Here is a 23967-nt window from a genome sequence, read left to right on the forward strand (position 1 = left end):
GAAAACTCGGTCAGACGAACTCAGGTGCGCAGAATGCAGGCGCAGGGTTGGACCTAGTGAGACACCGAGCGAGCGACCGTGGGGAAACAGCGAGGGAGCAGGGCTGTGGGTTGACTGTGGTCACGCATTTGTGCGCTGATAGACAAGTGAGGGAGTGGGCAATTGGACCAGTGCCCAGTGGGTCCCCACAGCAAGCAGCAGCGGAGGGCGCCGCCATTTCCCCGCTCTGACCCCACCTCCACATACAGCGTCATAACCCAGCGACTCTGAGTGGCCCGGCCCTGGTGAACCGCCTAAGGTGCTGCTCCTCACCCAGTGGCCAGTAACAGCAGAGGGGGCCACCATTTCCCCCGCTCTGACCACGCCCCCACATACAGCGTCACAACCCAGCAACCTGGGAGTCCAATGATCCACTCCTCACACTTAAAGGGCACGAACAGACCAAAAATGGCTCAAGAAGATCTCAAAGCCCCAGAGCCTATAAATCTAAGTGATGAAGAAATAGCAAAACTCTCAGACGCACAGTTTAAAACACTGGTGATCAGGATCCTCACAGAACTGGTTGATTATAGCCACAAATTAGACAAACATATGAAGGCAAAACTAATTGAAATGAATGGAATTGCATAGGAAACCAATAGTAATGGAAAGGAAACTGGGACTCAAATCAATGGAGTGGACCAGAAGAAAGCAAATAATGGCCAAACAGAAAAGAGTCAAGAAGCAAGAATTCAAAAAAATGAGGAGAGTCTTAGGAACCTCCAGGACATCTTTAAACACTCCAACATCCGAATTATAGGGGTACCAGAAGGGGGAAAGGAACAACCACCAGTGGAAAACTTATTTGAACAAATAATAAAGGAGAATTTCCCCAATCTGGCAAAGGAAATAGACTTCCAGGAAATCCAGGAAGCTCAGAGGGTCCCAAAGATGTTGGACCCAAGAAGAAACATACCAAGGCACATCATAATTACATTAGCCAAGATTAAAATGAAAGAGAGAATCCTAGAAGCAGCAAGAGATAAGGGGACAGTCACCTACAAAGGAGTTCCCATCAGACTGTCAGCAGATTTCTCAAAAGAGACCTTACAGGCAAGAAGGGGCTGGAAAGAGGTATTCCAAGTCATGAAATCCAAAGACCTACAACCAAGATTGCTCTATCCAGCAAAACTTTCAGTTAGAATGGAAGGGCAGATAAAGTGCTTCTCAGATAAGATCAAATTCAAGGAGTTCATCATCACCAAGCCCTTATTATATGAAATGTTAAAGGGACTTACCTAAGAAAAAGAAGTTAAAAAAACATGAACAGTGAAAGGACTGCAAACTCACAGTTATTAACAACCACACCTAAAACAAAAGCAAACTAAAAGGACAGCTAGATCAGGAGTGGAAACACAGAAATGGAGATCTCAAGGAGGGTTAGCAACAGGGGAGTGGGAGGAGGAGAAGGGGGGGAGAAGGTACAGAAAATAAGTAGCATAGACAATAGATAGAAAATAGATAGGGGGCAAGAATAGTATGGGAAATATAGAATCTAAAGAACTTGAGACACATGGTCATAAACTAAAGGGGGGGTAATGGGGACGGGGAGGTAGGGTGGAGGGGAATGAAGGCCGGAATAGAACAACTGTAATGGCATAATCAATAAAAAATAAATTAATTAAAAACAAACAACAAAAATTACATAAATTGATTATGTAATTTGTATTAATATGTATAATTAAATCCATAATTATGACACTATATTACTGGGTTTGTAGCACATAAAAATTCAGTATGTATACAATAATATTGCAAAAAGAGGGGAGCAGGGAATGGAGTAATATCTCAATATCTCAATGGCATTAAATTAGTATAAACCTGAAATTGATTCTGATGTTATTATATATATATATATGGTGAGCTCTAGAGCAACCACTAAGAAAAACTCAAATGGCTATAGCAAAAAAAAAAGTTAGAGAAACTTTATGAGAAAAAAATGAGTTATGAGTATGGAGTTGACTAATGACAGCCCCCTCTCAAGTCATGTCCACCTGGAATCTCAGAATGCAATCTCATTTGTAAGTAGGTTCTTTGGAGATGCAGTCAAGCTGAAATCATACTGGATTAGGGTGGACCTAAAAATCCAATGAATGATGTCCTTGTAAGAAGCCATATGAATAAGACCACATGACACCAGAAACAGATGTTGGAGTGATGCCGCTCTAAGCCAAAACTTTCGGGGAGCCTCCAGAATTGAGGAGGACGTGTGGACGAATTCTTCTCTAGAGCCTTCAGAAGAGGCCCTGTACTGATGACACCTTGGTTTCAAATTTTGAACCTCCAGAATGTTGAGAGCATACATTTCTGGCATTTTAAGGCACAGCATTTGTGATGATTTGTCATAACACCTGGAGGAAGTTAAAATACCAACCTTGAATTACTAGGATGAATTTTTGTTGATCTTCTGCCTCTGTGTTCTATCCATTATTGAAGGTGGGGTATTGAAGGCTCCAACTACCATTGAACTGTATATTCCTCCCTTCAATCCGGCCGTTTTTGCTTCATGTATTTTGGGGCTGTGCTGTTGGTGCATATGTTTGTCATTGTTATGTCTTCATGATGGGTTAAAACTTTTGTCATTATATTGGAAAATGCCTCTCTATTTCTAATGACACTTTTTGTTTAACAGTCTAATGGTTTGATATTACTATAACCATTCTGGCTCTCTTATGCTTGCTGTTTGCATGGTGTATCTTCTTGGATCTTTTTATTGTCAACCTGTTTGTGTTTTTGCATCTAAAGAATGTTTTATGTAGTCAGCATATAATTTATCCAGTCTAACAATCATTCTCTTGATTGTCTAATCCATTCTCTACTCTGCTTAAACATATTGAGTTCTTAGTTGTAGGTTTTGCATTTTTCAATATTCAAATTTTTAATTGATTAAAAAAATATATTCTTGTTCTCATGAAATTCTCCATCTTAACTCATTAATCAAGGTTATTTTTAAGTTAATCTCTGATAACACTAATAACCGGGTCATCTATGAATCTGGTTTCATTGCCTTTTTGCTCATGGTTCTGCTCTTTGGCATCCACTGTGATTTTTGACTTAATGCTTGGTATTGTATATGATATAGTGCAGTCTCTGGATCACCCTGTTCCCTGGTAGGAAGATAGTGACAGGCAGACCACATGAATCCAATATACAATTCACTGGATGTGAAACTAGGCTGCAATTTTTATAAGGCTTAATTTACTCTGATTCTCTGTTCTTAGGGTGTAGCTTTCAGAGTTCCGAGACTCTAGGGTATGTACTAGGGCCTCTTTCTCTTCGTGGTTCCTGAAATCCAGTTTTGGTCTCTTCAATACCATGATGAAATATACAAGTATATTAACAAAATACCTTCGCTTTGGCCTTCAGCAGATTTCTGCCCCACCCCCATTTTAACCATTCCTTCTCTGAGCAGTCCAAGAGTTCAGCAAATTCTCAAGGTGGAAAACCAGCAGAGTGCCAGGCTCACTTCTCTGCACCTTGCCTTATTGGGATTTGAGTTCCCCCAAGTGCTGGTTGATTTGGTGATTCTAAACTTTGCCTCTCCATTCCCACGTGGTTGCCATACTTTTGTTTGCTTCTCTGATTCTTAGCAGGAACTCTCTTCCTGAGCCTTCTACCCAGGTTAGTGTCAAAAACTGGCAACTGCCATAAAGGAAGAAGTAGCTGCAAAATATTTGCTTACTTCTGTGGTTACCTTCTGTGTTGAGACTCCCCAAGGCAACGCACAAGTTCAGTGAGTCAGCAGAAGCACTCACAGGACTCATGGCTATGATTTATTACAGCAAAATCAGCAAAGGTAAAAAGTACATGAGCTGAAATCCAGGAAAAACCACACACAAGCTTCCAAGAATCCTTTCCCTGTGGAGTCATACAAGATGTACTTAATTTCTTCACTATTGAATTATGACAACATACGTAAAATGCTGTCTGCCAAGAACACTCATTAGAGACTTCACAGTCTGGATATGTACTGGGAGCTAGCCAAACAGGTATCTTCTGCCTAGCATGTACATAGTTACAGATCCCAGAAGGAAAGGAGGTGTTCACCATATACCATGTTGTTTGTAGAAAGTTAATACATTAGGAAACTGCCTTATTCATTTAGGGAACGGTGGGAAAGTCCCTGTAATCCAAGTTCCCAGTTGCCTGCCCGAAGGTCCACCTTGCAAGCAGGGCTTTCTAAGGATAGTGTCTCAGGCCTGCTCTTGACTCTTTTCTGCATACCTTCTCTCTGGGATTTTGGCTCTTGGAGTTTTAGTTGCCTGAAAGTTCTTCAATGACTTCTGAGTTTTAAAAAATTTTATCCAGTGTTCCTTGTTCTCCTCAATGAGTGTTGCCTGCAGTACAAGTGTCTGGTTATTTCTCCTCTCTGCTGGACATTTAATTTGAAAAACCGAGGAACTTAAGACTTAAAATAGCTTTTCCCCTCTTCTTAAAGTATTTTTTTAATTGCCAGGCATATACGGGATTATTTTTATCCAATCTGAAAAGGGATGACTTAAGGCTGTGCTGAATTCTGTGTGGCGGTGGGGGAGTCGCTGGGGCAGAGTATGCCTCCAATTCATTTACTTTGGTGGGGATTTTTCGGGTCCTGAATCAAAGCCTGGTAGTTTTCTACGCCCTCCCTCATGACTTGGCAGGCACTAATTAGTATATCTAATTTTTGTTCTCCTAACCTTTCAGGGGTGGTAAAAAGCACTGCTTATCCTTTACAAGATTCTTCTAGAATCAGCCAATAACCCCAGTAAAACACAACCCCAGTGTTTGGTTTGTCTCTGTAGATTTTCATATTTCAAAGGAATTGTGTTCCGGTTACCTAGTTGTCCATGGAAATGCTGATGTTAATCACCGAATCTGCCACTACAGGAAGTGGTGTTTCCTTTCCATCTTACTTCTCATAGTATAAAATAACTTCCTCAGATGCACTATCTTGAGGAAAAGCACGATTACATAGGGAAGGCAAATCTAAACCCAGACTCACTGTAACTATTTTATGAGGACAAGTAGCTGCCTCTCCGAGAAAAGAGATTTGATATGATAAATCTGCCACTAAAAACTATTCAGTCACCCCAGGGCATGATATCTCAGGGTTGGTCACTCCTGCTGGCAGTGGCAGAAATCAGAGCAGCCTTGATGAAAGGAAGGCCGTGTTGTTGAAGTCTATGTACAGCCCCGATCTTGCTAGTACAGCCGCTTTATTCATAAGCTGATTGAAAGAGGACTAGGATATCAAAAAGAGCTCTATGGCCATCCTTAGAGTCATACTGACCATCTGAATTAGCTCCTTCACAACGGGACCTTTGTTTAGCATGTACGTGGGAAACAACTATTCTAACAATCTGAGCCCATACATTTAGCTCCCAAGTTTTTTCACTCCTGCTCCATGCTTATTATGTCCCTGTCTTGCACCACCTGGCCAAACATGTGTCATTTGATTTGTACCTTGAGATATCTCACCTTCTGTACAGAGCCGACAATCAGAAATACTGTTCGGATTTATTGTTACTGTAGAGTTGTTTTCCTTCTTGTCCTCCCCAACCGTTGCTGAGTGGCTTTGCAGAACCTCAGAGGACATCTAGCTAGCACCAGCATGCTGTCGTGTACTGCTTGTATAGCAAGACTCCATTTTTAACTCCTAAGTGAACTGGGAAGTAATATTCTCTCCTTTATAAGTATGGTTCACTGGCCTGCTTGTTTGCTTGTTTTCTCCTTCTTTCAAATATATCCTGCCATGTTAAGTTCAAGTTGATGGATGTAAACGAATAGAAACAAAATTCTACATCAGACTGGATTTAGAAGAAACAGTTGGTGACATGTTGTTCCAGAGAGTTACATTTCAAGAAATTTATAGAATGTTAGAAAAAACCATAAAGCACAACAGACAAGACATTAGTAGAAGAATCTTGACTGAATGAAGAGAGTAAAAGTTTTAAATAAATGCACTATGGGCCTTCATTAGGTCGTAGTGGACCTGGGATATGAGAGTTAAATACACCTGTACCTAACTTCTATTAAAGGAAGCAAGTGCACCAAGAAGTGAGAATATGTAGTGAAGTTAGGTCGTTCCTACTTCATGTTCTGACAAATCTACATATCACTAATGTGACCACAGATAAACAGAAGAAAACATTAAAGAAAATTTTTTTAAATTGTCAAATAGCCCAGAAAATGTTTATGCTATTCATTACTTTAAAATTTAAAAAAAGATATATAATTTACTTCTCAAAAACTTTGATACACATACTGTAAAGAACCAAAGTAGTCAAGTTTTACAAGCTTCATCTTCTCCGTGTAGACACACATTAGAAAACCAAAGGAGTTTTACGGACATCTCTTGAATGGAAGAGGAGCAACTCCGCTGTCACCCATTTCCTGGACTTGATTCACATCCTATGCAGTAAAACAAATCTTTATTCACTATCCTGTATGAGGCATCATACTAAAACTTCCCCAGTGCAATGGTCCAGTGAGGGCGACAAATATGTGAAAAGATAATCACAGTACAATGTGATGAGGATCACATCAGAGCACTTAGCAAGTGTGAACCCAGTGTGATAGGGGTCGAGAAGCTTCAGGAAAGAACCCTCTGAGCACAACAGCAGAACCCTAAGAAGCCACAGAAGACATATCAATATGCTGAATTTCTAATAGTGACTTACAATCTTTGAATAGAGATAAACAGAGCTGAAAACACAGTGTAGATGTGGCTTAGATAAAACTGGACGTAGCCCACCTAGGTCAACTGATTTAGTTATTTTTGCCTGGGAAAGATAAGATTGTAAGCAAAACAAAACAAACAGAAACAACCTCTAATTTTTTGTTTGCAGGAGGAAATTCCCATAGGATGGAGATAATAATCTGCTTACCTGGGTTAACAGCCTGCTTACTTAAACCAATTATTAAGATTGCCTAAACCAACTTGGAACCATTTCATTAACTTTGCCAAGTCCAATCAGTTCCCTGTCTTCACAGACGTGGCCAACCCCTGTGAACACAGGTCCCAGAGCTCTACAAATATCCGATTTCTGGTTCTGAGACACAGTTGGGCCTATCAAAGTAGTGCACTCTCTTACGCCAGTTTGAGTTCTTAGTTCTACTTTATTAGCAGATTGTCTGATGATATTTGGGAGAGTTGAAAAAATACAGTGTTTTTTTTTTAAGAATTGCTCATTTAATTGGTGTGTACTATACAGTAGATCTTTTTTTCTTGTCATGCCAATTCACCTTTTACTAACAGGTCTATGCTGCTGATGTTAATACATGTTAATTGGCTTTATCTTAGGGAGGCCCCATTTAGAATACAAGATCTCTTTAAGAAGTCTGTCCTTTCTGAAACAACCTAAGGGTCCATCAATGGACGAATGAATAAAGAAAATGTAATGTATTTATATAAATGGAATATTATTCAGCCATAAAAAAGGAAACCTTGCTTTTTTTGGCAACATGGATGGACCTTGAGGGCATTATTCTAAGTAAACTAAGTCAGAGGCAAGAGTAGAGGATTCACAAAATGGTTAAAGGGATCAAAAGGTACAAACTTCCCATTATAAATATGTCATGAGGATGTAATCTTAAAAGTTCTCATCACAAGAGAAAAAAACACTTTGTGACTCTGTATGGTAATGGATATTGACTAGACTTATTATGGTGATCATTTCACAATATATACAAATATTGAATCATTATACTGTACACCTGAAACTATTATAACATTATATGTCAATTATACCTCCATAATTAAAAAAAGAGGTACCATCCTTTGTAACTACAAACCACCAAAGAAACAAAAATTCATTGCTGTCACCTACCAAGCCAAACATTCAGTTTGAATCAACTGATATAAGAATCAACTGAGGGACTTGTTAGAAACACAGGTTTCCAATATTCACTCAAAGTGATTCTGATTCAGGGGATTTAGCACAAGGTCCAGGAATCTATTTTTAAAAGCACCAGTTTTTCCCTAATTCAGGCTGTCTTTAGATCACACTTAAGAGAAATACATACATACATTTAATGTATGTATGTATGTAGAAATACATTTAATGTGGATTAAATGTTCCACATGCTTAAGAAAATGGGATCGTATTCTCTATAAATATTGTTCTATCATTTGCTTTTTTTCAGGGAACATTATAGTATTATTTTTGAATAATCACATACAGATCTGTGTTGTTTTAATGGCTACGTAATATTCCACCATATTTTATCAAGTCCTCTATTAATGGTCATTTAGAGTCTCTCTTTTTTTGCTACTACAAGCAATACTGCAATGAATACACTCACATATCTGTGCTAAAATTTCTGTAAAATACAGAGTCGAAGAAGCACAGAAAAGTAGAACTGCTATGTCAGAGAGTACTTACACTTTAAAGTTCGATATATCCTGATGAATTACTCACCAGTTTAGTTGTACTGATTTATAATCCTGGCAATGGTCTGAGACAAATGATTTTCCCACACTTACACCAATACTATTATCAATCCTTTTAATCTTTATCTAGCTGAGAAGGTAAATTATAATTACAACCTTAATTTGCATTTTACCATGTTTTAAATAACAGAATAACCAGCATTCACTGTACCACTGCAACCTAATTATCTCAAATTCTTAAAACATACCATAATTTCTTTTTGGAAAACTTTTAACTTAACTCTATCTCTTATAAGACAAATAGGATAAATTCAAATATATGCCCACTATGTAGTATTTACTTAACATCTTCTTTTGCCAAGTGATATAAAAGAAAGAAAAGTGAGAGTCCCAAGTCTCGTGTTCAAGCCCCAGCTTTGCGACCCAGCAGCTGGGCAGCCTCAGGCAAGTCAATTGCTCTACTGAGAGCTTCAGTTTCCTCTTTTTGTAAAATGGGGATTATACTCATTTTATAGGATTGTTGAAAATTAAATGAGATCATAATTTTAATTATAAACATTACTACTGCCACAATAATAATGCAAGTAAAATTGCCAAATGATTAGATTTGTTTGTAAGTCTTCCTTATAAAATTATACAATGATTATGTTGTTATTACCAAAGTCAGATTTTGTTAGGTGAGTCAACTACTCATTGGGATTAATAAAGTCACTAGAAGAGTGTGTGCTCCACAAGACTAACCCCTGCTCACAAAATCTCTGCTCCAGTTCTCTAGGAATGCTCCTTCAACAGCAGTTCAGAAATGTTTCCTAAATTAGTTTTTTAGATGAGATGGAATTTATCCAAACATGTAATTAACTACACGCCACAATTTTTACTTCAAGTTTCTAAGAGGGTCCCATTTCTAAGCACACAGTAATGCAATTCAAGTAATGCCATGGAGGTTTCATAGAGCCAATAAATTCTGAAATTCACTGTAATAATAAAATAATAAATAAGGACACTCAGTGTCATATAATACATTGGAGACCTTTTCATAGATTCTTTCCCCAAACACCAACCTAACTTTTTCATTGTCTCAATAGTTATCATGCACAAAGTCCTATGGTAGGTACTTTGGGTGTATAATCTGCACTCAAAAGACCCATTAAAAATTAAAAGGCAAAGCATTATCTAAACTTTCCTGTGCTTTTGGTGTGACATGTAATCAGCCAGTGCAACCCGTGGTGCTCACCGTCCTTTGGACGGACACTGATGGCCCTGTCACAGTTCTCGTCCCCCTGCTGTGTAAAACATCAGCAAGGAATGAGGCGCCACTACCCTATGGCTCGCTCCCCAAAGCTCTCTCGTCGGCTCAACTCACCTAAGTCTTCTTTATTTTCTTCCTCCACATCATGATTTTTGCAAAAATTTATGATGACTTTTTAAATAAGTAAAATGATCTGGAAAAAATATTTTTTAGTTTTTATTTTAATGAAAGAGTCAACACTGCTGTATAAAGTATTGTTTATGGAGACCATTTACATGAATACATAAAACTTCAAAAAACTCAACTCCAGTTTATTTCCATAGACTTAAAGAGATTAAGAGCACATAAAAATACCCAAAGTCATAGTTTATTCCTTAGGAATGTAAACTCTAGGAATACAATTAGAAACAGGTATACTTACTATGAAAAGATCAGTACCACTACATGATTAGAAGTAAAGATAAGGAGTACACAATAAATTCCACCTAAGAGAAAGCAACAGCATGTGAAATAGGATCTAGAGTTTACCAAGTAGAACCTTCACAGCAAGACACAGGCAGGTACTATAATGCCACTAGAAAAAACCACAAAAACATTTTCCAAAATGTTCACTGCTGGTCTCTCTAGATACGCACAAGTTACAAAGCATAGAAAACAACGTATTTATGTTCTCTGAGGAAGACTCTAACAATATTAAACATAAATGTGAATAACTCAAAGTACTGAATATAATTTTACTAAGCAACAAATATAAAAGTATGAATTCATGCTAATTAAATGACTAGAGAGTTTTTATTTTTTACCCAAAGACTGGGAAAACACTATTATACATTAATTCTTATCTACAATGCTTAGTGTAAGTACCCATCAAATTATTCCTTCTTTTTAAAATGGCTTTTCAAAAAATATTTTTTCAGTTACATTATTTAACATACATATTGCCTTAAAGTATATTCCCTTTAATAAAGTACAGATTTATTGTGCCTACAGACTCAGATGTTTACAGCATATTTAAAATATTTGTTTAAAATTGTCTCAGAGTACATCGTTGTCTATAATTTAAAGGGTCTAATGCTTTAATTTTAGTCTTCCAAAATAGGCAAAAAACCCTTAAAACTGGGATCATCTTTATTTTGGTTTTAAAAATATATTTCCCTTGAATTCAACTTTTTGCTTTTAAAAATGAGTAATGTTTGCTAAGCAGTTAAGTCATAATTGAAAAGGGCAATAAAATATTGCTTTCTCAAAATGAACTCTTGTCATTTAAGGACTGAGAATTTCTACTCTCCAAGTCTACAAAGGGTCCATAAAACGTTCGCTGGTATTGTACAAAGGATTCTTGGATGCTCACGTGCCTTGGGTCCTCTGGGAGAAATCTACTTTCTTTCCTCTGAAAAGTCTTCTTTGCGTCTCTCTCCACGTGGATTTCGAAAGGCAAATGCTGAGGCCCAGTCTCACTAGAACACCACGAGTGCTGGGGCATTTGAAGAGTGAGAGGTTGAAAATGTGGAATGGAGCTCAGATCCTCTGAGCAGTGACCTGCAAGGCCCCAACCTGGTGCAGAACCCCCCTCGCAATAAAAAGGTATTATTATGAATACATAGGAGGTCTGTGACCAAATGGACACATCAGCATCCTTATGAGCAAATTATCTACAAATCACCTCAACTTTCAAATTTGGAGAGGTGAGCAGAAAGAGAATAGTAGGCATAATTCCAACTGAGTACCATAGTTAGCATTATCCCATATTTGTAATAGCTATAAAAAAATCTCAAATGTATGACCCTTATTTGAAATAGTATCAAAGGTACTAATAAAGACTTATACTATTACTATAACTCCATACTCCAGAAAATTAACTGGTGGAAATTACTTGGAGCAAAACTTCAAAACCAGTCCAGTGAGTAAGCCTTCAGAGATTTTAAACGAATGAGCATGTGCAGACTTGCTGTGCGTTGTTTAAAATCATCTCAAAATACATTATTTTTATATACTATAAAAGCATGGCATACTTTTCATAGTTAAAATTGTAGATATCTTCAGCCCTGATTTCATGTATGGTTAACAAGAAAAATATAAAATGTTACATTTTTATTGTAAAATAAGTGAGAATCACTAAAAATTTATAATTAGAGGACTTATAGGTCATGTCATTAACACTATCACAAATTGACTTGCCATCTCCGGTTGTGATACCACTGAGAATTCTAAATATTAGATAAGTGATGTATTTGTACTTCGATATTCTCTTCTCAAACTTTATCGTACATAAAAATTATTGGAGGATCTTGCCAAAATGCAGATTATGAATCAGTAGATCTCAGATAACTCTGAAATTCTGCATTTTAACAAGATGCCAGGTGATGGCGAGGCTACCCAGTGGTCCCAGACCCAGTGAGTGGTGACGATCTGGAACAACACCAGAGTGAGTTTCCACTCAGCAGCTGAACACTGAAACCTCACCTCTCACTGTGCCAGCTAACGCCTCCGCAAACTTATTCTGCAATATTTCCCAAGCAACTGAACTTGCTTAATATGCCAATCTTTTAAATTAGTTCTTAAGATTTTTAATACTATTAGTAACTATACCTAGGGGAAATTCTTTGTTAAAAAAATTACAAAAGGACAGAGAGAAATTCACAGTGACATTTTACAAACATTTTAAATTGTAAAAAAGGTTCCTATTAAATTAATGCTATATCAACTTTTACTGTCTGGCAGCCTTACTTTTTTTTTAAACTATAATTTATGCCAATAATTTATCATTTATGCCATCTTATTCCATTTCTAGTACTGGATTACAACAATCAAATTTACTCATGTTAAAGCCCATATTCTATCCAGGGTTAATGAATGAAAATGAGTTCATGCCTTTTGGATAATTAGATTTATAAATGGTAGCCAAAACAGTTACAGTCAGAACTGAATTTATATTGTAAATGTGTTAGCACTCGACACATGTTTGTCACATATTTGAGCTCTGCATAAGCAGGTAGAAGAAAACTCGTATTTTCTCTGTGTGACCATGGCTAGGGACCACAAATAAGAAAACCACTCTGTACTAACAGTGAGAACAGACCAAGCAGAGAGCTCCCAGAGCCTTCTTTCCCAGTCAGCTTCCTCTCATCCTCAGCCTTGCTTTCTCTCTCTTACTCTGACTTGCCATCAAGAGTATTACTTAAATACTCTTGATTTACAGGAACTTCCAACCATAGCTAAAATGACCATCACTAGCAAACACCAACCTTTTATGTCCATGCAGAAGTCACGTAGTTCTCTGTGACTACATACATGTTTGCTTAGCTTCTACAATGTTGCCTTTTTTGGGGGTGGGGGGGTAACCACATTAAATATTCTTCCTATCATAACCAAAACACTTAAAACAGGCCTGTTTACAAAATAAAAAACACATTTAATTTTCCTCATATTTTAAAATTTTAAATTCAAGAACACAAACATAAATAACCCTAAATCAGGTAATATGTAAATGTTCTTTGTCCATATTTGGTGTTTTTATTTTTTATGACATTCTATAGATTAAAAATTTACCTAATTTCCTTCATTTGTAGACATACAACATGGCCAACACTGTCATCTTGAGCGCTGTGTCGTGAGGTTTACAGGTTCCGGGAAGCCTTCAATAACGTGTGCTCTGAATTACGGCAATCCAAACTAACTAGAATTTCTGAAGTCAAGCAGGAGTTGCACGTCTGCCTCATCCTTTAAAAAACAGTTCATGGGTATTTCCTTTATTCTGAAGGCCAAACTTACATTTACCAGGACAGAAGTTATCGGAGGCGGAAACCACCCATGTCCTCACATGAGATGTCACCAATCTCATCAGACAACCTGCCAAAATTCATTGTCACACTGACAATCTTAGGGCAACAGAAACAAAGAAAAAAAATAAGAAACACACAACCCATAAATAACAATACCATATTTCAACTTGCTGCAACCTAGACATTATTCCCTTCATAAAGTCAAGGGAACCTTCAGAACTTAAGACATCGAGGCTCTGTCAGAAACAGGGCTGGAAGACCCTGCGCACTTTCATAAGGAAGCAAAGTCATATTTCCAGATTGACTCGTCACACAAGAAACCTCTTAAAACTTAATCCGTGGACAAAGTAATGCTAATACTGGGAGGTCTCTGCTGGCCTGACTGATGCTTCATTGGAAGTTCCGTCCGTTCAGAAACGTAAATAAGCTTTTCTTCTTGGAGACTACAAGCGGAAAACCTGTTGGCATCTGTCCCAGCCCCACAGCCCACAGCTGGTGAAGGGTTATGTGGGACTGTGACGCCGCTGACTTGTTCGAAGGATTTACTAAATACAGTCGCAGCAGTCTTAGCCAAACCATGGCTGTTAGGTTTAGGCAGGGACTGGCTGGTTGTTAACGTAAGTCTCTTCAAAGAGAGAAGCTCAAGGTTCTCACTTTGGGCTCTCTGAGTTTGTTTTCGAGCAAAGTGATCTTTGCAAGACTCCCCTGTAGCTTCTTTCTCTTTTCCTCCAGTCTTGCTTCCTCCCGACCGTCTCTGAGTCTTTCCTGCACTTGTTTTGCTACTAGAATTGTGACTATGGTTTGATAACCCTGACTGGCTGGTACTGGATGCAGCTCTGGAATAAAATCCCTCGTCAACTTCGGATATGTCCATCAGTTCTTCTTGACCTGTTAATTCTGTGTTTCCTAAACAGAGAAATAACAAGGATTAATTAACATTAAGTATTTTTAGTAATTATCTTTTCATGACTAATACCAAATCAATTGTAATTTAAGTAAGTCATACTTGCGCATAATTAGGTAAAGCAACAGATTATAAACCAAAATCAAAGAATAAATCAAAATATTCTACAAAATATCAAAAAGAATTCATTGTAATTAAATAACAGTAATTTATAGTATATTAAACAAAAAGCATGCCATAAGCCACACCCCACTGTGTTTTAGAGTTTTCTTACTATTCATGCAAAAGATCAGAAACAGTTAGGAAAAATACCACACAGTAAAGTTAAGGGCAGAGTCTCCTCCAGTAACAAAGCAGTGGAAAATCAAAGCTCTTTCACACCAAGGAACTTTTTACATAGTGGTATTAAGTTATTTTTAAAAAATTTTAAAGGCTGTATACTATAGTCTAGATTATTTAGAAGGATTAAAAATAGACTATAAGTATCACAAGCTCAACCTTGTTAAAATTCTATATACACTACCCTTCATATCGAAGATGGCAAAAATATAAACATGAAATAAACAATTTTTTACCTCAAAATATGAAGAGAAAATTATTTTGGAGGCAGTTTTCTGCCTCAGTTTTTATAACAATTTACTCAGAGACAATATAAGTATGACCATTCCAAAGAACATTAAGAGTCATTGAGAAATTATGGTGCATAATTCATGCATTTTGATTATTAGATGACATGCAAAATTTTTGTGACTATGCAACTGTTCCTTAAACATGCAGCAGTGGCCCTTTTCCATGAGGTACCTTGGAGTGCAGCTATAAAGTGCTGTGCTAAAACTGCACTCTGCCAGGTGAGCTTATTCCATCCTCCATCATTTTTCTTACAGATTTTTGTCTCCTGATCTCTGGCAAGCCTTTGCTTTCAGTTCTAGGATCTGTGGCTGTATCCTGCACACCCTGTATATGCTGAGCATCAATCTCTCCTAGTGTTCTGCCTTTTTCCCCATTCCCGGTTCTCTCTCCGGCCACATTTGTGACACTAATCTCAGGAATGACAAGGATGCCCAATTCAGTAGTATCATTATTGTTGTCAGGTTGCTCTAGAATTGAAGATGATAAGACAAAATGATGGCTGAAAACAAAACAAAATAAAAATGCAAAACAAGAAAAACAAAAGATTCAAAACCAAAACTGGACGACTGAATGTTATGAATTAGGTCAAATGTTTGCACTACAGAAATTTCCATAATTTACAATATTGAAGCACTAGAGACAATAGGGTCACATACTTTATTTTCGATGACAATGAAAATAACTCATAGAACATAAAATTTATGTTCTGCCTTTTTTCACACATGTATTTGACAAGGACTATGAAACAGAAATTTTTTATAAATCAAAATTGGATTTCTATTGTTTGAAGATAATATTGTGAACTTATTTGCAAAGCCCTAGACAAATATTCAAGGGCATACAGCCAAAACTCTGGCTTTTATCGACAAAAGGAACCAAGCCACTTAGGGATTCCCCTTTGTACACTTAAAACTCTATTTTTTATTAGATTTCATTGAGGCTGACTTAATAAATCACAATACTGGAAAAAGGTTCATTCACTTATGATTTCATAGTTAACAATGCTACAGGTGTACTTTTTATCTCACATACCAATCATCTTGAATTAATGCAACTGTGATATAACTAAACTGCCTATTCCTTTAGACTCATACTAATTCCATATTTTTAGGCCAGCTTGTAACAATTCATTACTAAACTGGAGAAAAACAAAAATGGATTTGGAAAAACAAATTGTGTGTCAATCCTTTATTCTGAAAATGGTCATTGTAATCAAAACAAAGGAACGAACCTCCTGACTAGTTAATACTTAGAGACATTTTATTCTGTATCTTAAATCATGAAGGCATGCTTTTATTTAAAGTTGTCAAGGAAATGTCTGTAAGAAATAGGGAAAAACGGCATGAATATATCTACCACAGGCCAGTAATGAAAGTTCAAGACAACATAAGACTATGTAAAACATTACATACTCATAAAAATGTAGACCACAAATCTTCTTGAGGGACATTACCTATTACTTTTGAATACTTTCCATGATAAGATTATAACGCTCTCACTAAGGTGCTAAAGCATGTGAAACAGTAGCAGGTAGTAAAAGAATGGAGGCCACAGCCACGTATTCCCAAACTTTGGATCATAAACTTTGTAGCACTTTGGTGTCATCTGGGGATCTTTAAGAACTACTGATACTTGGCTCTTTTCTTAGACATTCTGATTTAATTATTATTAGGTATGATCTGCTCACTGGGATTTTTAAAAGCTCCCAGGTAACTATTGTGCATCAAAGTTTGGGAACTATGGTTTTATTCTGATTCTTTCAAATTTTGAAAACTTAAAACTAAAGTTATTATAGAGGCCCTGGATACCCCATATCCAGCAGGAATATGTACTTCTAGAGGTTCTTGAAACTTCATGTTGCCCTGTGCTAGTTGGGCCTTAATTATAATAATTTCTCATTTACCTAGTGCTTCAGAAAAATTTGACTGAAGGTTCTCTCAAAGAAATTTTTATTTCCTAGACAGACCAAAGCATGTTGGTAAGGCAGCACCACACTGCAGCCCCTGGGTACCCCTAATACAGGTTCAATGAGACTAGAAAGTTCCAACCGAGCCTATTCTCCATTGCTAATAGCTGTCTTCGAAGTGAGGGCAAGTAAAATTACAGTGATATAGATGCCAGAGGCCACTGAAGCTGAGAGTGAATCACCACTGCGTTGCTGGGTGACAGCCAAGACTTGTCCGTTTACATTGTAGAAGCAGGCACAGAAGATCTATTAAGGCACCACCAGTCCCCAAAATTACAAACTCTGGACATTACCGAGACATAACAAAGCCAATGCATATTAACACATAACAAAGTTTTAAAAGATAAGCATAGGTGGCCTAATAGAATAGGAAGTACTACTATTTACGCTGAATGGCACTACATAGTTTTTTTAGAGAGTGTTCACATAATGTCATTCAATTATATTCTCAAAACACTGTGTTAGAGTGAACCTCTGAGGTAGGCGATTTGACTCCCATTCACAGACAAGGAAACTGAAGTTCAGGAAGAGCTACACAGCTATTAAGTGGGCAGCTGAACAAAAAAATCTTCCAACTTCGAATGTCCATTCTAACATACTATAAATTCAAACTCTTCAATTCATTAAAATCACTTTGAGTTAAATGTCCTCTGACATCCTTTAATTAGGTTTCACTTATTTGCTTAGATTCCTAGTCATTTAATACAAACCCAATAATTTGCTTTGGCTAAACAGAAGGAAGAGCAAATAAATGTCTCCAAGAAAACCTAAGTTAGTTTTTCTTTAATTGCATTTATTTTTTAAAACATGCCAAATATTTATTAATTTCAAATGGTGAAAATTTAGATTCTGCAAGAAAAAAACCATAAAATGACAATCATCGTCGTCACCATCATCACCATCATCGCATAGAGCAGCACTAGGCAACCGAACTGCTAATGACATTTACTGGAACAGTGGAGATGATCTGCAGCCCAAGAAGCAATGATATCAACATTTTAAAACATGAAATCAAATGGCAAATAGAAAAGAATGAGACCACATGTTTTTCACAAGCAGAAATCTTTGACTAATTAATATATGTATGTTCAGTGAAAAATGGTAAAAATGACAAAGTTTTTAACTGCTTGTTAAACTCATAAAAAGCACAAAATTCTGTATGAAGATAGAAAGAACAGAAATATAATTCTCAGGAAAATTACAGAAGAAAGATAATCATGTGACTCCAACAAACATTTGGTACATGATCTTATCTCTCCAACATCTTCCCCTATACAGCTCTGTGACCCAGTCTCCCAAAACCCATCTTCTTACTGGTCTTACTGTTCCCTAGGCCTGGAATGCTGTTCCCCATATAGCTACATGGCTTCCTCCTTATTTCCTTTTTCCTCAAAAATTTCCTTCACCCTGGCTGGTATAGCTCAATGGGCTGAGCACAGGCCTGTGAAGCAAAGGGTCACAGGTTCAATTCCCAGTCGGGGCACATGACTGGGTTACAGACCAGGTCCGTAGTTGGGGACACATGAGGGGAACCGCACATTGATGTTTTTCTCTCACCCTTTCTCCTTCCCTTCCCCTCTCCCTAAAAATAAATAAAATATTTAAAAATTTTTTCCTTCTTAGCAAAGCATTCCCCGATCATCCCATCAACATGCCCCATATTCCATATACCCTCCTCCCTACTTTGTTTTCCTTTTTTTACTATTTGAGATTGCTTTTATCATGTTTTAAAATTTAGTGGTTATTGTATTTTCCCCAAAACTTTGTTTTTTATTCTTAGCACTTAATCACTCTCTAACTTGCAGTTATTATCTTGTCTACCAGGTGTAAGTCCCATGAGGGCAGGGGGTTTTGTCTGGTCACTGCTGTGTACACAGTACCTAGGAACTGTGCATCTGCACATGGTAGGTACTCAATAAATATTTGTTTGAACTTTCTGTTATGAGATGAAATTATTAGAATAAACAAATTTTTGAAGACGTAAGAAAGGTAGGCTAGGAATGTATTACTTAAAATTAAAAAAATATATATATATATATAATATACAACTTATGCTGATATGAACTTTTATATGACAGAGAAAAGCAAAGGCTCTTTTCTTTGGAAAAATTACAGAGCCACCTCTAAATGTGGGTTTAGTAAAATATTTAGTAACATCAAAAATATTTTTTAAAAATCTATAGTCCCTTTATTGTGTCATCCATAGGATAACATATGCAGGTTAAAAAAGGCAGTTTATCCTTTCTTTAAGCAAATCATAGAGAAGGTTTTTTTAAGGGAATATGAAAGCATAAGAAAACAGAATCTGTTTAAAAGCCCAGAACTTAAAAATCTGTGCAAAAGGTGTCATGATTGTTCTATACCTATAAAAATAATACTTACATTTGACTTCACATAACATGAAAAGTTTGAGAAAGATCCAAAGAGAAACTTCTCAGAGACTAGTTTATTTGTATAACCTCTATCAATAGGTAAACTTCTCTCCATACACAGAAATGAGGAGAGTTAAAGAACACTCTTAATAGACATTTCCAATTTGGTTCTCAAAGGCACTCAATCATTTCTCCCCACAACATTTCTTCTGGCTTTGAGGGGAAGAAAAAAGTTGGAACAAATTACAAATATTATTAAATCTGACGATGAAAAGCTGTGATTTCTCCCTTATGTAATTTTATGCTCCCAAATAGCCACGCCATTATATAACTCAAGAAACTCTTTATCTTGTATTTTCAAGGCCAAACTATTTACTAAAAGTAATAATTTAAATTAAAGAACAATTTATTTATTCACAGAATTCACACAGCTCTGTACTCAGACTGCTTTATAAATCTAAAGTAATCTGGTTATGACCCAAGGCACTTACAAAATTTATCTGCAAAAACAATAAAGTAAACTGGAGCTTAAAAAAAAGTCTACACCTTAAATGTCTACATCATATGATTCTGACATGAATTACTAAAAGTATATCAGAGTAAACCCCAAAGAAATTAACATACATTTCTACATACATTTCCTATAAATTATAGGGTATAAATATATAAAATGCCTAAACAGCTTTGGAAGTTTTAATCCAGTCAGGTTATGTTTATAATTTATCCTATTCAATGGAAGAAAAATACTATCTATATTTATTACACTATTCATTGCCATATTATTTATAATAGCAAAAAGTTAAAAACAAAATACTTAACATATTAAGAGAATAGTTAAGTAAATGATGGAATATCAACTCGATATGGTATTATGTAGCCATTAAAATAATTGGAGTTACTATGAGGACTCTGGAAAATGTTTGACAATGTTAACTGAACAAAAGCAAAATCACAAAAAATTAATTTTTTAAATTTTAAATAGAGTACAACTATGAAAATATATACAGGTAGAAAAAATTATAAAATTATAACTCTTTATGTCCTGGGATTATAAGTGAATATCCTTCTACCCAGTTTACTATTATGTTGTTACACTGCTTTTCAATATAACAAGAAGGAACAAATTGCTTGGCCTATATTATAAATTTCTTTATCATTCATTCACTCGTTCATGCATTCAGCTACTATTCACTGAGCAACTAGTAGGTGCCAGACATTGTTTTCGCCTCTGGGGACACATTAGTCAACTAGACAAAGACCCTGTCCCCACAGAGATTACTCCATAGAACAGGAATTAAGTAAATGAGAATTTCAGATAGTGGAAGTAGCATTGAAGAAAATACGAATAATGGGAGTGAGTAAGCAGGGTGCTAGGAGAGAAAGTCTACTTTAGATATGTGGTTGGGAAGTTCTCTCTGAGAGATATTTGAGCTGAGATCTGAATGATGAAAAAGCACTGGCTGTAAAACGCTGTGGAGTTAGAATTCAAGATGGCACTTTTTCATCATTTAAAACTAAGCTTAAATATCCCAAATATTTAAAGCCCCTAGTACAAAGCCCCTAAGGCAGAAATGGCTTACTATGTTGAAGGGATAGAAGGAAGGGTGAGGGCGATCTTCAAATGAGGTCAAAGAGGTAAGTAAGACATCATATCACTAGGGCTAGCTATGCCATAGTACAGAGTTTAGATTTTGCTCTGATTACAGTGGGCAGCCATTGACAGGTATACAGATGAACTATTTGCATACTTTATTTGCATTTTTTGTTCAATAGAAGACAAATTTGTGTAATGCAAAACAGTGAGCATGAAGTATGTCCTGTGTTCAAGAGAACAACACTGTCACAACTCACAGCTGGGCAATAATTTGCAAAGCATATTAGAGGAAAGTGAGGCTGCCATAGAAACACAGTAAAACCCTGGCAGTTAAAGGACTGCACTCTGAGCAAGTACATAAAGACTAAGAAACCTGGCCCCTGAAGCCAAAGGTGGACTTTCCATATAAGAAAGGAGCAGCCCCCAGAAAACTGCAGTGTGGACCAGAATGGTTTATTCATAGACACACTGGTTAGGAGCTATTACCAGTTTCCTTAAGTTAAAGAAGGGTCAATCAAGTCTTTAGCTTTTGTTGCATATATAGTAAATTATACAATTCCCCTTACTGCATTGGATTCAGTCACTCTCAATCACTTCTTTTGTCATCTTTACTAAGTCTCAAGTTAGAAAAAATTATTCAAGAATTGCAACATGGATGCTGCTGGACCAGGGAAATCCATGATGATTAAAAATCCTCACGACCACACAGACCAAAAACAGGTAAGCAACACCTGTTACCAAACTGTCTATAAAAGTTTATTTCTTCCTCCATGGGCAATGTGCAACAAATGCTCCTAAAAAGGGTGTAGTACTCAATAATAAGTAGTGATAAATAATAACTTCATTAACTACAGAATCGTGTAAGGCTTCCTTAGTAAAAAATGTAGAACCTCTGAATTTAAGGGATTCATAAGTACATTGAACAATTTTTTTAAACTCAAAGTGAAGGGGAAAAAGCTGGAATGCTTGAGAAAGGGATAAATTGATCTTTAGCATTAAAAAAAAAAGCACAAAATTCAGGCAGAGCAAAAACCAAAAACAAATACAAATAAGCTCTAAAATGCTACAGAACAGCACAGATATCAAATGAAGGCAATAAAATCTATGCCCTTTTGAAAGTAAAAAAAAAAAAAAAGTAGAACAACAATGAACAAACAAGTGTGTTTGCCTAAGACCAGTAATTCTGAAATATCTTATTTCTCTGTATAGAAAATTATTCTACTTTCTTTTACCTAGAAATAGACTAAGCTGTTTCTGTTTTTTTCTAAAGTTGGCTAAGCCAGGATTCATTCCTTTTTAAACCTAATGTTTATATGTGTCAATTGTACTAACATAATATTTTAGCTCTTTGGTTAAAATATCCTCATTTTTCTTTTAGTCATCTAATATTTCCTAATATTTTATTTTGTCCTTCATGAGTATAAAGTTTCATATCAAGAATGCCAGTTAAAATTCATGCAATGTTAACTTTGGCCAGAAGGAAATGGTTATTTTTGGTCTAAATGTTTTATTATCTATACTGGGAAAGGAAAATTTTTTCCTCAAATAGCACCTTAGAATCTGAAAATAATAGAGCTTCTCAAAATGATATTAAAAACCTTTTTTACAAAACTGTTAGTTTTTATTTTAAATGTCCTGAATAAGTAAGTATAGAAAACTTATAAATTAAAAACACAAGCATTGTATACTTCTGATTGCAGATGCAAAATTCCAATAGCCAATTCTTTTAAGTTTGCTACTTTAAAATAATCATCTCTACATTTTCAAAATGTTTTTATAACTGTTAGCAACTTTGTTTCAACTAAATGCTTTTCTCATAAAGTCATAAAAATCAGATCCACAAAATAAATGTTCCATCTCAAGATTTGTATCTAGAAAGATATTGCAGCATCTAAAAGGATGACTAAATGTTTTGAAATATTTATAAATAACAATTTTTGAAGTAGTTCATTGAAATACACTTCTTTAAATTTATTTTTTATCCTCACCCAAGGTCATTTTTTTCCCATTGCTTTTAGAAAGAAAGGAAAGGAGAGAGGAAGTAAGAGGAAAAAAATCAATGTAGAGAAAAACATTAATTGGTTGCCTCCTGCATTGTGCCCTGACTGGGGATTGAACTGGCAACCTTTCAGTGTAGGGACAACACTCCAATCAACTGAGCCACACTGACCAGGACCAAAATACACTCTTATAATTATTTACTTTTGTTTAACACTTAGAAAATTAGTAATGTCCTATTCCACCAACACAATATTATACAATAGAAATTTAACATTTTCTAAATCAATGACCAGTTTTTAAACTATTTTCCAAGATGATGCTACTTCATACTGTTCCTCTTCTCTTCTCATCTAATAAGTTAGGACTAAGCCACTTAGCAAATTGAAACAAATCAATTTTTTTATCATTACAAAAAAAACAGGTGTCTGAATTTCATTATATTTAAATTTATTTAAACACCTTGACATCATTTAAATAGAAACTTAATACTGAAAATGCAATAAAACTGCTATACCAACATGAAATTTCACTTACATAAATTGTAAAATTCACCTATGTAAATTGTATTTTGTTTGATTTTTCACTAAAATATTCCATATAATTAATTAAATACTCTAAAATTCCCATGGTACTTATTTGTATTACTGTTAGAAAACTTTAAAATATCTACAGTTCTTACTTTCTGTTCTTTTTCACTACTTAAAATGTTCTGCTCTTAGATCCCCAAGTCAAAATAATCAAAAGCAATGTTATAAAAATAGACTGTTTAATATATGCCAAGACCAAAAGTAGGACAAAACTGAGAGGATCTAGCTTACAAGTATTGCTTTTATTATTGATACGTAGCTGATGCAAACAGTTGTAACCATACATAAATGGAAAAACACAAGTTCAATCTATTTTATTTTCTTGTTAATTGGGGATTGAGAAAACACATATTAAAATAACATTCTAAAAAATCGTGACTGTAATGGTAATATAAATATCAGATAATAGAATACTGTACTTCAGGGTTATAGAAACTACAAAAAATCATTAAATGGATTGTTACTGTTTATA

At 35.8% G+C, this 23967-nt stretch overlaps 1 protein-coding gene across 2 annotated transcripts in view; it reads right to left on the bottom strand.

The window, feature by feature from the left end:
• Positions 1–9862: 9862 nt before the first annotated feature.
• The window catches only part of HYCC1 (hyccin PI4KA lipid kinase complex subunit 1), a 62323-nt gene continuing 48218 nt past the window's right edge, over positions 9863–23967 (bottom strand). The window contains exons 11-12 of one of the 2 annotated variants that reach the window (XM_037136296.2): positions 15147–15442; positions 14259–14347 (exon numbers count right to left, since the gene is read on the bottom strand). In XM_037136296.2, coding sequence (XP_036992191.1) covers positions 15174–15442 — 269 coding nt within the window. In that variant the 3' untranslated portion in view covers positions 14259–14347; positions 15147–15173. Of the gene's footprint in view, positions 14348–15146; positions 15443–23967 lie in introns of both variants that reach the window. The other variant, XM_037136294.2, reaches the window with a different exon arrangement.

This window comes from Artibeus jamaicensis, unplaced genomic scaffold, assembly GCF_021234435.1.
Source record: "Artibeus jamaicensis isolate MK-2021 breed Jamaican fruit bat unplaced genomic scaffold, CSHL_Jam_final contig_3230, whole genome shotgun sequence".
Taxonomy (NCBI): Eukaryota; Metazoa; Chordata; class Mammalia; order Chiroptera; family Phyllostomidae; genus Artibeus; species Artibeus jamaicensis.